Below are 18086 nucleotides of genomic sequence, written 5' to 3' on the forward strand. Positions count from 1 at the left end.
AATGACAAGGGGAAAAAGCCCTTGCTGCAGCTACGTGGTATCCCTGATGTGCCTTTCAACCCTGGATAAGATATGGTATCAGTAAGTGAGACTTCTGTAATCAGAACTATATACATTGTAGATGCCTTAAATACCAATCAGTTCAATTAAGAAGCTGTTTGTGTAAAAGGAGGAAGGACATCATTCTCCTTTCAAAGCTTTTTCTGTTAATACAAATTCCTGTACTCTCTTAGTTTTTGTTTAAAAGCTTTAGAATATATTTGAGGAGTATGCATATGATTCTTAATCATGGGTGTCTTTTCCCCTTCCACCTCCTGTTCCCGAGAGTAAGATTAGTGGTAGCATTTAGAGTTTGTAATCTTAAATTAGGAACTAGTACCACCTAATATGTCTAAGCTGCATTTAATATTATAAACAGGAAAATGAAAAGAACTGCATTTTTGGATTGACCCCTGATGGGCTGGATTTTGTCTCATCAGGAGTATTTGAAGATTCATGCTGTGAAAGAAGAAACAGCCAATGGCTTCAGAATCCATGGTCCCTGAGCAGGCAAAACAGCATCCGATAAAAGGAAAAAGGCGGCAGCAGCAGCAGCAAACTAAGTCTTCTAACAATGATGGTGAAGATGAAATATTCGTATTTGAAGCAAATGAGGCTTGGAAGGATTTTCACAGCTCTCTTCTTCACTTCTTTGAAGCTGGAGAGCTCTGCGATGTTACACTGAAGGTGACATAAATTGTCTTGTTCTCATCATCCAAACTATTGTGTTTTACAAACAGGTGTGCTGGTAGTAGCTGTGATTAGGCGGGAGGGGGAATTCATAGCAATTGAATCAGATGCACTTCTAGGTGTGATCTCTACACTTTTTTTTTTTTCCTCATTTAGAAAGCTCACAAATTAAATGTAAACATTCCAAGATATTGACAATCCAAAAAAGGAGGGACTTGGCTTTGACTCCCCCAAATTGCTTCTATTAAGCAAACTTTTAGAGTTGTTCGGTATATTATTGTCAGAACTCTGTGTACGTCCAGCTCTTCATACCCTCTTTCTTCTCATATATTTTCATCCCAAATTTATCCCTATTTCTGTATTCTGGGCTTCTCTGCCATACCCTTCTGAGACACAGAATTCTCAAAATTGAAGACACCTCCCCCACCAACAGTTACATTCTACAGCTAATGAAAGAGTAAAGGAAAAAGAGGAAACCTGCCCATGGTACTTCATTGTCGGTGTGCCTTAATGCATTCTTTGTAATTTAGCTGTATACTATTCTTATATCTTACATATTCTGATATATTCTTATTATATCCTGATCAGAAGAAACTTACGTAACAGTGCCTAGAAATACTAAGTATGCTTTGCTACTCATGCTACAGGAGATGGTTATGAGAAAGGTGGTAAGAGAAAAAGGTCAAGGGTAGCTCCAGTACAGCAAAGAGAGGACAAAGGCCCTTGGAAGAAATTGCTTCCTTGCAACCTCACTGTTAGATACCAAACAAGAGAAACCCTTCACAGAAGTGAGAGGCACATCTTGTCCTAAGGCTTCCTAAGGAAGTCAGTGTTTTTCAGAAACTGGTAAAAATACATTGAACTTGAATTTTCTGGGGGGCTTGCTTCTCCTTTTGCAGCATTCAGACATTTTGAATGTTTTGAGAATAATTCCTTCTGGACTGAACTTCTCGCCTTAGTGCCTGAACTATGATATTGAGCAATTTTGACAGGGCCCTTGTCAGAACTGATTATTCCTTTGTCTGTTGGGTTTCAAAACAGGATCGTATATTCAGTGACAGTAAAAACCTAGAGGAGAATTCTGATATCAAGATACCAATAAACTAGATACTTTAAAATAAGCAGACGTAGGGAAAATAGCATAGCCATTTAATTCAAAAGAAAGATTTGATTTGAGAGGGGCATGACAGGCTCAATAGAAATCTGTAAATGTCAAGAATGGCAGAGTAGCTCCATCTTACATAGCAGACCAACTGCTAACAGCTGTACAGATGAGTACTATTAATAATTGCAGGATTAACACTGTGACAATAATAAACCCTGAGAGCGCAGGAGGAAAACTAACTGTGCTCTGCAGAATCCAGATTGGAAATTTCACCTGCTGCACTGCTCCTAAGGAGGGAGGAGAGGGGCAGATGCATTCCAACTATCCTTTTCTTCTCCATTTTTTTTTCCTAGTTTGTTTCGGCTAATAATTGTTCTTTCTTGAGTAATCTAACAACTTCACAATAAAACCGGTATCTTCTTTCTTTTAATCTGTACATTCTTGCTTTCTGTACTGAACTTGCTATTCACAAAGCAGGTTACACTTGGGTTGATAATACAATATATCAAGGGTAAGAGTCATTTGATTGGCATTTCTGTAAATTCAATCAGAGCTTAGAAAATAGCCCCCCCTACTTATCCTATATAATATATTTTCTTTTGTAATCGCAAGTCAGCCCACTACAACATTTTGATCTAAGAAGGAACATGTAATTTCAATCTGTCAAAGCAATTCATCTCATAGTTGTCCTTTATGTTGCTGAAGACTGAAAAATGATGGAGGCCAAAAGAAAGCATTGTTATAACAAAAATGAGTATTAGTGACAGGAACATGCCTTAAAAAGGAGACTGGAAGACTAGAACTGACTGCTTTTAATATTATGAAAGACTTAATTTATGCATTAGGAATTTCCTCTAATTTTTTCTTTTTGCATTTTATTTTGTGGCATATTCCTTTGGTAGCAGAATTGCTCAGAGAGAAGCTTTTATAAGTTAATATTTTGGAGGATTTTTGCTCAACAGAAAGCAAGTGGACATGTAAGGCAAAAAGCTAATTATGCAATGTTGCTTACCTTTTTTATTGTGACTCAGTGGTGAATTTAATTCTGGCTGATTATAAACCCTTGCATAAAGGAGAAACTATGTCCTGACATCTAGTGACATATGTCACGCCAAGGCTCAGTTTTAAGCCTTGCTTTGCTATTTCTTAATCTCAGTACAAACTTTGCCTCTTCACTGTAATTAGTTCCTTACATCTGATAGGACACTTCCTAAGCAGTTAAGTTGCAGGCACTATTGTAAGATGATTTCTGAGCAAGAAAACTGGAGGTTTTACAACTTCTTTAGGTGAATAAGCCAACTAATAGCTTTCTGATATTAGATGTACATTCATTGAGCAGTCCCCTCTGCCCTGTCCCCTACCTTACAAATCTTTAACAAAATATATTCTCTTTGTAGTGGCTCTGTAGTATATCTCAAAGGTCTCTGTGGATACTTCTTACATCTAGGTGAAGTAAGGTCATAATTAACTTCTGCCTTAAACAACACTCACTGAAAAAAGGTCTAGGCTGCAAAAACAGATTGATTCACTGTTGCTATTGAATGTCAATAAATACAGAAGATAAAGCTCAGGCAATTACAGATAATATAGCTACTCTTTTTTGAAAAAAAAATAATTTGAAAGTGTGCAAGAAGCTACTTCTTAATTCCAGAGCACAGTCTCTTGCATGGCTACCCTTAACTGAATCCTCCTTGGTAGAAAGGATTTTATGTAGAAACATACACTGTAATGTTTCAAGGTGAGAAAGAAGGATTAACAATGCAATGTGACTGTAAAGTGAACAATACAGATCTGTAAGGCAGAATCCTCTTAGATGCTGTTTAAGCTTGTGATACCAGTATGAGAGGCTGGCCAAAGTACACATATCTAAAGAAATACTTAATCCAGCAACTTCTGTCTAGGGGGAAAAAGAAAAATTTCAGTTTGACAAGATAAAAGTTAAGCTGTATCTGTCCTAGATTCATTTATTGTCACCGTTAGTCAAACCTCACTTAAAAGCATTTGTCAAAATTATTTTAATTTGTCTTGACACAGTTATCCTCTGGCTTAGCCCTGCAGCTCTGTCTTGTATAATGTCTCAGCTTCTAACCCTTGCAAGTCTCTCAATGTCATGCACAAGCCCCCTCCGCCTCTTTCTGCTTTGCACTGAAGTGTCTCTAGGTAAGGTTTGGAAACAGTCATGCAGTTGCTGTGAGAAACAGCAGTTTTGCCTAATAATCTATAACAGAGCAGAAAAGTGACACATCTTGTGTGCACTAGCCAGGCTTGAGAGAAAGATGCAGGGATGGTGCCGTGACCTTCAGAACAGACAACACACTTCAGTTTTAGAACTGCACTAAAATAACCTGGGTATCTCTCTCTCTCTTCTGTGTTTTCTGAGGCAAAGCTCAAGAGGATTGCTGCGGGATTCTGCTCATTCAAAGGCTTTAGCATTAGATTCCAGTTACCTTCAGGGATGCATTTTTAAAGCCTCCTTGTGGTTATTCCTTTTAGCTACAGATGAAAAGCAGGAGCTACGTGTTCACCTTCCAACACCACATTGTTATTTGCTGTTAGCCTTTATGTATAAAGTGTTTACCCCTCAACTGATGCTCAAGAGCAGGGCTCAGGCAGTAGTGGGAACGTCCTGCTCTGCCTGTTCGCTTGTGATACGGCTACTGCACTAACATTGAGCCCTAATGAGATGCTTAAAATGCTGAGGAGACTCTTAAATTCACATCTCTGTTTATTTGAGTTTCGAGATTATGGTAAGGAAGTGAAAACCCATCAGAACAAGACTACAGAGAACATGACTGGTTACACCAGTGATGCATTCTCAGACCAAGATGCTGTTAAAGCGTGGTGCAGCTAAACCCTTCCGCTGTGTACTTACCAGTAAACCAAAACACTTCACATGGGAACGCAAAAGAGTTGAAACGGCATGGCAGACTGAGCAGGAACCTTTCTAATAGGTTTTAAAATACTTTGAGAAGCTTCCTTTAAATATATTCTGCATTTTTAAATTATGTCTGTTTACATCAAATAATATGCTGGTCAGACATCATTGAAGCTAATATGACCACAACTCTTACTGCAGAGAAGTTATCCTTTACTGAATTTAAAGCAACAGAAGTTTTAAATGCTAATGGGTAAACAACCTGTTCAGAGCGCAGTTTTTCCATTACTTCTTGTAGGTACTGTATGATTCTTAGTATTTAAAGTCCCTTCTAAAATATGATTGACCCAGCCATTCTGCCAAAGGAGTATAAATAGATCACACAAGAATCTGCTCCATGATAGAGATACCATTTGTTAATTTTTAAAATATATGGTATTTCTAGCTCTCTAGAGAGAGCTACTAGAAAGACCATATATTTTAGAGAGAGAGAGAGAGACAGACAGACTTAGCTGGATTCTTCCATGTTATGTTTTTTTTTGTCTTTTTGGGAAAATTTGATTTTTTCTTCTATGAATTCCAATAAGGACTGCCTTATAAGCATTGATGAATCATATCCTGACAATTTTTGGCAGTCCTTTAAGTGAATTTATATGGAACTTTTGCTGGCATTTATGCTACGTATTTGGTGAATCAAAGAGTCTCTAACAGGGTATTTTTTTTTCATATATTGCCTGACATTTAGCAAATTAATCTGCATGTTCTGAGTCTAAGACATTACCTATGGCCTTGTATAACTTGCAGCAATGGTAGACTGTGCTGCAGAACACAAATATTGGCTTGGGAGATCAAGTCCATTTTTAAGAAGTAATTCAAGTCTGTGAAATAAAAACCATACAAAAAAGGAATCCTTTACATAGTTTTTGTAATAATCTGACTAACGTAGATCTCCTGTGCTAGTGCAGTATTATGTGTGAAAATGTTTAGAAAGCAAGACAGGCCAATTAGCTGAGAGTGTCAATCATGAACTCCCATATAATTTTTTTTTTCTTGGTAAATATTGTATCTTACAGCAGTGATGACCTGGTAAGGCTCTCAAGTGTAATGTTAACAGCACTGCTTATTTAAGTGAATTAATTCCTCATTCTCTTTAGAGAATGTGTTAAAAGCATTCAGTGCATCCAGTAACTTTGTTTAGAGGGTAAATGCCTTTGTAATGGTTTATTAATGGTTTATTAATGGTTTAAAAGGATGGAGTTCCTTGATTTAAGGAGACAGTGTGCCAAGATATTCCCTATCTTGCTATCTTGCAGTAAGAATATTCAATTCAAATAAAACAGTATGTTTTTTCTTTGCCCTGGAATTATGATGTGCAGTGAAAAATGCTGAAAAGACATTCTGCTTTTGGCTCAAGAGATTCATTCTTTGCAGCCAAAGTGCAAATTCTTTCCATTGAATAACTGAATAAGCTGTTGTGTACTGTTGCGTTGGCTGTATGCAACATTGCATTTCTGCAACAGAGCATTGCATTTCTGATGGACTTGATTTCTCTTTAAGAACAATTCCTTGCTTATATTGGTGGAACATTTTCAGTGTCAGATCGTTTCTTCAGCTTAGCTGCTCCAGATTGCAGATGAACTTTAATACTGAAGAATCACTGTATTCTTTGCTTAAGCCATCATGTTTAATTCAGTCAGTGGAAAAAATTCAGGTAATACCTGTTTAAAAGATTTAGAGGTTTAAATGTTTTAGAGTAAGTCAGTGTGTGTTTGCATGCATAAAAAGTCCAAAATATTGTTAGCAAGGACAGCTGACTTGGGTTTGTTACTGTGGTTTCGAAGAAATACATTAGTCAGCTTAAGCTGACTGACATTTTACCACAGGTTACTTGAGTCCTACTGAAAATCATGCAACTATTAGATGTCTTACCTGCATGTGAGGCTTGGTGGTACCATTTCTTCTCTTGCACATCAGGGGAAGATCTGAGACAAGACTCTAATTAATAAATTTGTCACTAATCTTCTTTTAAAAAAATTGCTTCTATTAAAAGAAAGAAGCAAAAAAAAAAAAAAAAAAACTCACCAACCAAGAAACCACAGTAAGATTTGTCTCCTGTTACAGCTGCACATTTTGCATGGAAATCCCTTTCTTGACTTTCTGAAAGAAAGAAAAAACCCTCAACACTGTTTTGTTTTCCACATGCTTTTAGCATGACTGTAGTTTATTTAGGAATAAAGATGGATATTTTAACATAGGCATGCTATAAGGAAATGGAACAAGTTTTACCTCCTCAGTATGCATATCAGCAGTAATTCTAATTCCATGGACTATATGGAGACACAGACACAGCACTAACTGAAAAAGGAGCTGATCTCAGGGTAAATAGACGCTTCTGGTAAAGCTGTGCCTGAAGGCTAATATTTAGTAATCTCTGTGCTTTTGTATAAAGGCTTTTATTGCTGTGCTTTTACAGCATTTTGCTTTAGTTAACGGAATTACCAGTTCCTAAAACAACAGTGAAAATGCAGAGGTTTAAATTAAACAGTCTAATAGCCATTTTAGATTCCCCTCCCCTTAAAATCTCTTTAGAAGGGTAAAACAAATGATTGCCTAGCAGTCTTCTGTCTTCTAAAGCATCCATCAAAGGTTCTTTAGAAAATTTCTTTTAAAAAATGGCAACATACTCTTAGGGGGAAGAATGAGTCAGTTAAAGATAAGGACTTTTCGCTTTACAGCCTTCCCTGACTCTAACAGACAAATTAAAACTGAAATTGGCCTGGGGGTACACTGATCTAATGGCAGAAATATGGGGCAAATGGAGTTCATTTGTTGCAATAAAGCAGCCCTCTGCCTATTAAGTCTAAAAATTCCCACTTTAGGTTGACTGTCTTTTGTTTTATAGCTTAAAGAAAATATCTAAAACCAACATTTCAGTAAAACAGTCTTTTTTGTTTTTCAGGTTGGTTCAAAGCTTATCTCCTGTCATAAACTGGTGCTAGCTTGTGTTATACCTTATTTCAGAGCCATGTTCCTTTCAGAAATGGCTGAAGCCAAGCAGACCTTGATTGAGATCAAGGACTTCGATGGTGACGCGATAGAAGATCTGGTGAAGTTTGTCTACTCCTCCCGACTTACGCTGACTGTCGATAACGTCCAGCCTCTCTTGTATGCTGCTTGCATTCTTCAGGTGGAGCTGGTGGCAAAAGCTTGCTGTGAGTACATGAAGCTCCACTTCCATCCTTCCAACTGCCTGGCGGTCAGGGCGTTCGCTGAGAGTCACAACCGCATCGACTTGATGGACATGGCTGATCAGTACGCGTGCGAGCATTTTGCCGAAGTGGTGGAGTGCGAAGACTTTGTGAGCGTGTCACCGCAGCACCTCCATAAACTCTTGTCCTCCAGTGATCTGAACATAGAAAACGAAAAGCAAGTTTACAATGCTGCTATCAAGTGGCTTCTGGCCAACCCACAGCACCATGCTATATGGCTGGATGAAATACTTGCTCAGGTAGGGTAGGCTGAGGCATGGTGCATGGCCCATCTCTGCTCTGATTCCTTGTTTGAGTTAAGTTGCTTTTATGAAGGAAGATGTTCGTACCAGTTGGTGCCTCCCGTGTTATACACAGCAGTTAATTGAGAGTGGAAGCAGGTTTAACCTGAATATCAGAACAAAATCATGTTCTCCAGGCTCTCTAATAAAGAGTGCTCACTCTATGCTAATGTGAGGGGAGAAGGCGGGAGGGTTAGGAGCCAACAAAAAACCTTACTATGCCAGAGCAGAAACTTCCTAGCTGTATACACAGGGAAGTGGAGAACAAAGCCGTTACTTCACACGTCTGGATACTGCTGCAGCTTAAAATGCTAACTTCCTCTGCTGGTAAGTATTTATACTTAGCAAAGCATAGCTTTTGAGGAGTTCTGTTACACAGCTAGGAAAGTGAAGCATAGGAATGCAAAGATAGATCACCCAGTTGTGCTGCTTCTAGAATACTTGGTGCGTATGTATAATTAGCAGGAGACCAGGACTTCGTACCTGACTCAACAGACTAAGCCAAGTGACACATACCTCTTAGTGCTCACTAGACAAGTGATGACCTGCAGGATCCACAAAATGAAGATTCAGTTTAAACTCAGAGGCTCATTAAGAGTCTGATGCTTCTGAGAGCAATTCATAAATGAATCAAAAGGGTCCTTCAGCTGGCACTATTTAAACATCCTTCAGAACATTCTCCTGTCAAAATACTCCCCTTCAGTTACTCAAGTTCCTCACATACTGTTAATGGAAGCTTAAAAAAACAGTATGTAAAGTTTAATATGCAGTATATAAAGTTTATATAAAGTATACAAAGTTTATATAGGCTTATATAAAGCTTAAAATATGCACCAAGGAGCAGGTCCCATGCAATATAACAGGCAATATAAATCTTAGCAGGAAGGAACACCCATGCTGTTTCAGTTGGCACTACATGACAGATTTTGCTTCACAAAGTTCTGCACTTGAGCACAATTCCCAACGTTTGCATTTTGTAAACATTAAGAAGCCCACTAACCTGATTTCATTGTCATTTCTTGTATCAATTTTCACTTTTCCTGAAAGCTCACGACTCTTCATTAACTGCCTCCCAAAAAGCTTCCATTTCCTCTAGATCAGCATGAATTTGTTGTATACTTGCACATATTGTTTATATACAACTAATAAAATTTAAGGGCAGTGTTCATTTAAGCTTTTTTTTTTTTTTTTTTTTTTAAAGTAAGATTGATTGTTATTGTCCCATTATGTTTGGAGATAAAGATAACCAATTTATCCTATTCATGGAAATTAAGTCTGGAACAAAGCAATGAGGAAGTAAACCCTCGCACTAACTGTGGATTATTTGCCAGACAGGATATGGGGCTTCTACTGGCATTGGACATTGTTGCAGCTTGAAAACAAGATTAGGATTCAGCTGTTAAAAGTCTAAGCTACCCACAGTATAATCAGACTTACAGGTTAACTTTGTCTAAAATGACTATGGGCCTAAGTAAAGAAAGAAACAGATTTGGAGTAAGTGGGTAAGAAGGAACTGAAAGAGTCTCCCGCTGACTGCAGGTAGGGACTCCATCCTACTGCCTAGGGAAACTACTTTTTTCAGTATTTCTACTTATCTAACTGGACACTCCTTGACAGTGTTGGCCCAAGCCAACTATTATCAAATCAAGCAGTCCCACATTTTGGTCTTCCTTTTGTCACCTCAGTCCATTTATACTTCATATCCTTCATGCTTTTTTTTTCATGAAGGCAAGTGAAAGATGTGCAAAAAGTTTTTCAGAGACCTACCTCATTTCAGATGTGCCTTGTCACTGCATGTGTCTGGGTACAAGTGTCTCACACTGTGTAGAAGCTCCCCGGGTCTTCTGAGGAAAGGGTTTGGGAAAGAAACACCTTAGAGACAAAAAGTCAGTAGAAAAACTGAAGGCTGTTAGCACAGTTGAAAAAAAAAAAAAAAAAAAAAAAAAAAAAACCACAGTACCCACAGACCTCTCCCCGTGCACTTATGTCCATTAGCTGTGGCTGTGCCTCAGGAGAATATAAATGTTGATCTGTTTAATGATCTTGGACCTGCTCTTGTTGTTATAGTCTGATGTCCAATCTGACAAGATTTCAAAGTGTAAGTTGAGCAAACTACACTGCACCTTTGCAGTGTATCCTACCAGGCTGTCAGGCCAAATCCGCACTAGAGAATGGTGTTACTGCCCTATCAATACTTCCTTCATAAGTACTTAACACATCAGTTTTTACTTGCCACTCAAATAAAATTAATTGTTGTAACAGGAATCCTCTTACGCTGGCATAATCTTTTTATGCCAGCATTACTCTTGAAGAAAAAGCTGAGAGGCACCAGGAAGATAGTTATTCTTTTTACTGAAGAGTGTGGGGTTGATGCGTATACATCTTTGTTAATAGTTAGACGCAGTCAGTTTAGCCAGTCACTCCAACTGTGTTCATTTCTGTCAGGTCCGACTGCCTCTGTTGCCCATTTGTTTCCTTATGGGTGTTGTGGCAAAGGAAGAGATTGTCAAGCAGAATCTAAAATGTAGGGATTTGCTGGATGAAGCAAGAAACTACCACCTTCACCTGAGCAGCAGGGCAGTGCCAGATTTTGAATACTCCATTCGCACAACACCAAGGAAGCAGACTGCTGGTAATTAAAATTAAATGTGTGTCTGATTATCCAGTATTGAGTGGTGTGGAGAAAAAGGGCATCTCCTCTGTTTAGGGTCAGTTAGCTCCGAATAAATGGTTGTTAATGACTTCTTGCACAATTGGATGAGCCATTGTGGACCTCTGGCCATTAGGCTGTGCGCTGCATTTTCTTAGCAGAACTTTGAAGTCTTTGTTTAGAACAATACTTCTTATCCTCATCAGCTGTATCTGTGTATTCAAGCTAGAACTTCTAAGTATTTTAAAATTATGTGCAGGTAGTAAGCTTGAAATTATGTGTTTGAATTTTGCAGAAAATGGTGAACACTTGTTTTTTTCCTCCTATGAGAGAGTTGATCTATCTTTTCAATTTTCTGGCTAACCAAAACCAAAAGCAAGTGATGTGCTTAGGAGAGCAAATAAATATGTATATATATATGTATATACACATATATACATACTTTTTTTAAAAAATTGTTATATATAACAAACAGTATATATCTCTCCCTAAGAAAATAACAAAGAAGTACTTAATATATATATTATTTTTGCCAGGATAGGGCTAGTTAATTGCCAGAATAAAATGCAAAACAAAGGGCCAAAACCCAGAGTCCAAAATACAGGACAAGGGATACACCCCTTGAAGGGGAACATGACATATCTCAAACCTTACAGGTTTTCATCCACTCTGATATACAAATTGAATGCCTTGTTTTCCTACTAGTTATCTAGAAGCCTCTTTTGTCTCCTCCTCAGGTGTGTTATTCTGTGTCGGTGGGAGAGGTGGCTCCGGTGACCCGTTTCGCAGCATTGAGTGTTACTCTATAAGTAAGAACAACTGGTTCTTCGGCCCCGAGATGAACAGCAGAAGACGACACGTGGGGGTGATCTCTGTGGGAGGTCAGTGACAAAGCAGTCGTAGGCACTTTTTTCTCCTTTTGCTGAAATTGGTGCTTTTAAAAATATAATCTGTGTTATAATGGCTTAACTGGTGGATATCCTTCAATTTTGTACAGCCCCTGTGAAGGGGTTGTTACTTTCTCAACGATATGAAAAAATGGTTATTGAAAAGATATCAATGCTCTATATAAGCCTGCTGTGAGCTGATTAGGCGATTTTAACATATATCTTTCCATCTTTAAAGAAATGTGAGTATATAGGATAGTTAACCACAGCCTCTTAATAGTTTCTTTCAGAGTTAAACACATAGGGGCTTTTTTCTCCATTAGGCAAATCACTAAGACCTTAATTCTTCTAAGAGGAGAGAACTACCTTTAATTCTGGGGACTCCATCTTCTGAAACCAGGTCCGTGCAGTCGGTAGCAGCTTAGCATCCATGACTCATCTCCTCCTCATACATGATGACCTATGTTCTACAGCAGTACAAACCTTCCCTGCCCTGCGCCCCCTTAGAAAATCTGGAGAGACTGGTATATCCATGTAAATGTCCCAAACTGACCTGAGCTGCACTAGCTAATAATTTATGTGAAGATTTCCTTTATATATATTTTAACTCTTTTGCTGAGTACAGCACGTAGAAATTAAGAAGCCAAACTTCTCAGATCTTGATACTGAAATATTTAAAACATTAATATTTACTTGAGCTTATTTCTTTAGGTAGGCAGGGATATTATATACATGAAAACTGAAATGTTACCAAGCAATCTCTGTATCTAAATCTGTGTGTGCATTTCAGGTAAAGTCTATGCAGTAGGTGGGCACGACGGAAACGAACACTTGGGAAGCATGGAGGTATTTGATCCTCTCACAGACAAATGGATGATGAAGGCCTCAATGAACACAAAGAGGTTTGTGTGCCAGGATCCAACATGGAGCAAAAAACCTTGATACATCATCTATTGTTGTTGCTGGAAAACATCCTCATGCCTATCTTGGGCCCTATTTGAGTTCCCAAATGCAGCTATTATTAGGTTTTTTTTTTCTATTTCGCAGTTTAATTGCTAGCACACTCTTACTAGCTGCAGAGCAAACAAATCTGCATCACCTATTTGCACCAACACTGAATTTTGAGTAACATACTAGGAATTTCTTTGAAAAACTGCAGATTCTCCCTCTCTAGGGCAACTCATCTGCCTGGTAACATGGCTTATATTTGTTCTTTGACCTTTTTTTTTTTTTTTTTGGTCTCTGTTAATCTTATTTTTTGTTAAGCCAGAATCTGAAACTGCTTTTGGGGGTTCTTTTAAGAATGACCAAGGTCATTACCAGCAGCACATGCATAATAAAATATTTGAGAAGGAAAGGAACAGGATCACTTGAGCATCAGTTTACATTATAACATGCTGCGAGTGTCAGCTGCCATGTCAAACAGTATCATTAGATGCGATGTCTTTAAATCAATCTAAGGTAAACTTTGTTTTCTTGCTCAATAGACAGATCTAGCTCAATGTGGCTGCTATCACAACTGACCACAAAAGTGAAGGTAAAACCCTGTTTTGACTAATAGGACAAAGTATACTCCATCTGTTGAGGCAGTTTAAGATATCTTGGGATCTTGTCACAGTGTTGATTTCTGGAGAAACACTCCACCACCTTCCAGCCTAAATATCTGCAAAGTCACTCTAGGTAATAAGACCAGAACATTTTCCCTAAATTGTTAAATTATGCAGTGTTGTAATTTAGGTAGAAACTTAACACTTACCTTCTCGACCATCTTTTACATTCAGTTCTCTAATGGCATACAGCTCATTTTAGAGAACTGATAGTATTCTCATCCTGATAGATTTCATATATTAAATGTCAGCTATCACAACACAAACTTAATAATAATAATAATAAATAAATACAGAACAAAAGGACCTGCAATTAAATCTGCTTAGAGATCAGGCTTCTAATATTCCACATACATTCATGGTTTTTAGTGCATACTAAGATCACACATAAAAGCCAATTCCCCACTGATAATACCACATAAGTTAATGCAGTTAAAATCAGCACGTTTATCTTCAACAGATACAACAGACAGGAGGTATGAAATTCAGGACTGGGGTAGAGGAATCTAATGCTCAAATAATAGTCTTTGATCCCCTACAGCCAAAACAGTATCACATGGCATTTTACAAGCCCCTTACCTTTTTTTGCAGTCTAGAAAAGTTCTAGCTGCAGCAGCCTTCTCTGCTAGTTTTGGACATCAAGATGAGCACAAAAGCAGCTGGAAAAGCTGAGGTGATGTGAAGGTAACGCGAGAGCCCACCAAGAGTGTGTAAGAGAATCCGCATAATGCTGCTGGACTGGGAGCCATGCAGAGAGCCAGCAATGGCTGAGCTCCTGTCCTCTTAACAGGCTTTGATCACTTTTTAGCCTAAACTTCATATGCTTTTAGGTTTTTGTTATTTTTTTCTCATACTTTGAAGCTGTTGCCAGTCAGATAAAATTGCACTTCATGCATCTTTCCCAATCCCCTTAAGGATTTCCACTGATGTACTCATCCTCTGATTTTATTAGGAGAGGAATTGCCCTTGCCTCCCTCGGTGGCCCGATTTATGCAATAGGAGGTTTGGATGACAACACGTGCTTCAGCGACGTGGAACGATACGACATTGAATCCGATCGCTGGAGTGGCATAGCCCCTATGAACACTCCCCGAGGAGGAGTTGGGTCTGTAGCCCTCATGGTAAGTTACTGTCTTCTCCTAAGCCAGGAATGAACTGTGAGGGACCTACCTCTAGGAGGACTATTTAAACTCATCTTACAAGGCAAGAGAGCAAGTTTTTGAATCCAATGCAACTGGTGGGTCTGATAACTTCTGGCCATCACAGTCCTATGAAACTGTACAAAAGATACAGGTATTTAGAGCTCATATCACTTTGAACTCTGCTCCCCACTTTAACCGTATTTCAGATACTGGGAACAAACTTGTCATCAAAGATGCCTTTAATTATACTACTCTAACAGGGGAGAGGGAAGCTAATACTCCTGGTCCCATCCGAATGACTGGTTCATTATAGTTACTATTTTTAATATACTCTGTCCATCGCTAAGTTAATCCTTGTGTTGTCATGTATGCTCTGCAAAGTATCTGGACCAGTATAGAACTTTTCTACTTGCTTTACTGGAGACAGCAATGACAAGCTGTTAAAATTGGTCTATTGTCAGAACATTTAAAAATAAACAGAACAGTCTGGATACACCGGGCAAGCGTTTCTCTAATTTTAACATCCCCTATAAAAACTAGATCCATATATACATTATTTACATAGAAATCTTTCTCTAAATGCCTTTTTATTTTCAGAGCCATGTTTATGCTGTGGGTGGTAATGATGGGGTAGCATCTCTTTCCAGCGTGGAAAAATATGATCCTCACTTAGATAAGTGGATAGAAGTGAAAGAGATGGGCCAGCGAAGAGCTGGCAATGGTGTCAGCGAGCTCCATGGCTGCTTGTACGTCGTGGGTGAGTAAAAGCGTGGCCTTTTGTAGGCCATTTCTGATGAGCACTGCCGTTTGAAATAGATTGTTGTCACTAAGGCAAACAGAGAGAGACCCAATCTACACTTCATGTCCTTGGGTGGTAGAAGAAAGGAAGCACAACCAGGGCACACCTACAGGTATAATAGTAAGGAAATTAAAAATAATTTTGTATTTTGTAATTTCGGGAGGGCTATGCTGTCCAGAACAAGATGTCTACATGGAAAATCCTCAGGAGACTACTCACTAATCGGTAGCTTCCTTATTATGAAAGTTCTTCATAAATCCATATACTTTTAAAGCATTCGGCTCTATTTTTTGCGTAGACATTGTTAGCTTTCTGGCAGAGTGATTACATAATTAAACTCTCTGTTAATCAAAATCCACTCTGTTTTACTCCAACTGTGCACTGCATTTACCACTTCGGGCCACCCAGTGAAGCACAGACTTCTTTGCTACTGAGTTTGATATTTGACTGTATTAAATATCAGAACTCAGAAAAAAAAAAAAACCTATAGAAACATAGGCCTGGACACCAGCCCACTGAATGGAGGCAATACCCAAATAATATTCATCCTGGCTAGCAGCACCACTGCAAGTGCCTAAATACCAATATGTGATGATTTTTTGCAGGTGGTTTTGATGACAACTCTCCGCTGAGCTCGGTGGAGCGGTTTGACCCTCGCAGTAACAGATGGGAGTACGTGGCAGAGCTCACGACGCCCAGGGGCGGAGTTGGCATAGCTACACTGATGGGTAAAATTTTTGCCGTTGGAGGCCATAATGGCAACGCGTACCTGAACACGGTGGAAGCATTTGATCCCATAGTGAACAGGTGATTTCACTTTTTTCATTTGGCGTAAAACAGGGGTATTTGCCTATTTGAAGACACAATGTTTTGGTGTGCAGGAGGAGCCTGGTTGTTGTTTCCTGGTGATAATCCACCAATACTCATGACTCTAGGGATGTGGGAGTGCTGCTCATGCCACTGGCTTTTTCTTGTAGATATTGAAGCATGGCATAAGTATAATTTTAAAAGATGAATGCCTTATCATCTGTATTTCCTCCCCGTTTTTAAGCATTCACTTACTTTTTGTCCTTCATTTCCTGTCCATCCCGTGTTCTCCTTGCCTTCCTTCGATGAGAACACAAGTTCTTGGGGTTGTTGTTTCGATCTAATTTTGCACTAAACTATCAACTTACCAGAGTGAGGGAGAATAAACTAGCGGGGTATATTAGTGTTTGTACAGTAGTGTGTCAGCTGTGAGAAAAGAAATACTTCAAGCTATTCATAAAGGACAAGAACTTACCTTTCTCTTTTTCCTTCACTGTCGTCTTCAGGTGGGAACTTGTTGGCTCCGTGTCACACTGCAGGGCAGGGGCAGGAGTGGCCGTGTGCTCCTGTCTCAGCAGCCAGGTCCGTGATGTGGGCCAGGGATCCAGCAACGTCGTTGACTGCATGTGACCGCTGCCATCTCCTCCAGAATCCAGAGGAGCAGCAGTGCGGAGGCATGGCACAGCTTTTTAAACACAGTGTTTTGTATGGTAGGTTATGAGATAAACACAAAGCATTTTCTTTGGGAAAATGTTACTTACTGCAACAGTAGTTTGGTGGATTTCTGATAAATGTGAGACAGAAAAGCCTTGGGAAAATGGAGTAGAAGTCCGTCTTGCAGGAGAAGACCCACCACAGCTGTACGTGCTCCATTTTTAAGTAGCTGGAATTTCAAAGTCATTTCAAGCAGCTGTTGCAGGGACTCATTGCTGAATTGTAAACTGGGGCAGAAGAGAGCAGCAGTTGGAACTGCTTAGCCTTACCCAGCAGCCCTGCTAAGTGTTTACTGAAGGACTGGTGTGCCACGTACATGTAATTTATTTTTCAGAAATGCGGTCTTCAACATTTTCTAGTTCTAGAAGAGCCTTTCTTGTTTTAGAAGGTAAAACCATCCCTGTTTCATACTAAGGTAACCAGAGCAGAGAGATTAGCTGCTTACCTCCAGGGGACTGAGAGTCCCCGGCTGCTGCTGGCTGCAGTACAAACATTCTTCAGACTGAAGACAGTCCCAAGCTGTCGTTTAAGTACTTTGTCACTTGTGGCAAAGCTGGAAAGACACTTGACCTTTTTGTGGCACTTACCTGCTAGAATACTGGAATTCTTGTCTTCAATAAAATGTATAGTAAAGACTCCAAAAGGTAAGTTTCTGTCACGATACCTTTCCCTAAGTATAATTTGTAATACAGTGCCATATGCCCTACTTTTAGATAATAATGTGACAAAGTATGGAGGTTAGCAGTCTCCGTATGAAGTAGCAACATATCAAAGAAGTTGCAGTATTCTGACCAAACAAAATACACCTTTAAATGCAACTCTTAAGAGCTTCCATGTCCAGTTTGAGTGTTTAGCAGCAATGCAATGACAACAGGAGGGCAAAGGTCTCCTCTCCTCTTCTCTCTCTCAAGCTAGAACACATGCCCAAAACAATTAAACCTAAAACAAAACACTGCAAACAAAACCATACTTACTTCTTATAAAATTAAACCCAAACTCAACATGAAACCCTGAACTCAAGAGCAAGCTAAAAAGACAAGAGATAACTATTCCTGCATCACCTTGAACAAACCAAGACCCATCTGTGACCCGTTTCACACGAAAGTGTTTTTCAAGTGGCCAGAAAGAGCACAGAAAACTACTTTGCATTCAGTACCAGGGCAGAGCTGTGCCTGAACCAGCATGAAGGCACAGCAGTGTCTTCCTATTGCATTACCATCA

The 18086-nt window shown here is 39.1% G+C and overlaps 1 protein-coding gene across 1 annotated transcript; it reads left to right on the plus strand.

Moving 5' to 3' along the window:
* The first annotated feature begins 428 nt into the window (after positions 1–428).
* Positions 429–17498, plus strand: KLHL8 (kelch like family member 8). The gene is made up of 9 exons (XM_010228502.2): positions 429–726; positions 7669–8217; positions 10705–10891; positions 11647–11790; positions 12587–12698; positions 14356–14524; positions 15143–15302; positions 15950–16151; positions 16658–17498. The coding sequence occupies exons 1-9, from the start codon at positions 520–522 to the stop codon at positions 16779–16781; spliced, it is 1854 nt and encodes a 617-aa protein (XP_010226804.1). The 5' UTR covers positions 429–519; the 3' UTR covers positions 16782–17498.
* The last annotated feature ends 588 nt before the right edge of the window (positions 17499–18086 follow it).

The sequence above is a fragment of the Tinamus guttatus genome, unplaced genomic scaffold (assembly GCF_059628265.1).
Source record: "Tinamus guttatus ecotype Peru unplaced genomic scaffold, ASM5962826v1 Tinamus_guttatus_pri_ptg000423l, whole genome shotgun sequence".
Lineage (NCBI taxonomy): Eukaryota > Metazoa > Chordata > Aves > Tinamiformes > Tinamidae > Tinamus > Tinamus guttatus.

What these genes read in the sequence shown, in the direction of transcription:
- KLHL8 (XM_010228502.2), top strand. Translation starts at nt 520, where the DNA reads ATGGCTTCAGAATCCATGGTCCCTGAGCAGGCAAAACAGCATCCGATA. An exon ending in TCTGCGATGTTACACTGAAG is followed by an intron (nt 727 to 7,668) that starts GTGACATAAATT and finishes TTTGTTTTTCAG; the next exon opens with GTTGGTTCAAAGCTTATCTC. An exon ending in TGGATGAAATACTTGCTCAG is followed by an intron (nt 8,218 to 10,704) that starts GTAGGGTAGGCT and finishes CATTTCTGTCAG; the next exon opens with GTCCGACTGCCTCTGTTGCC.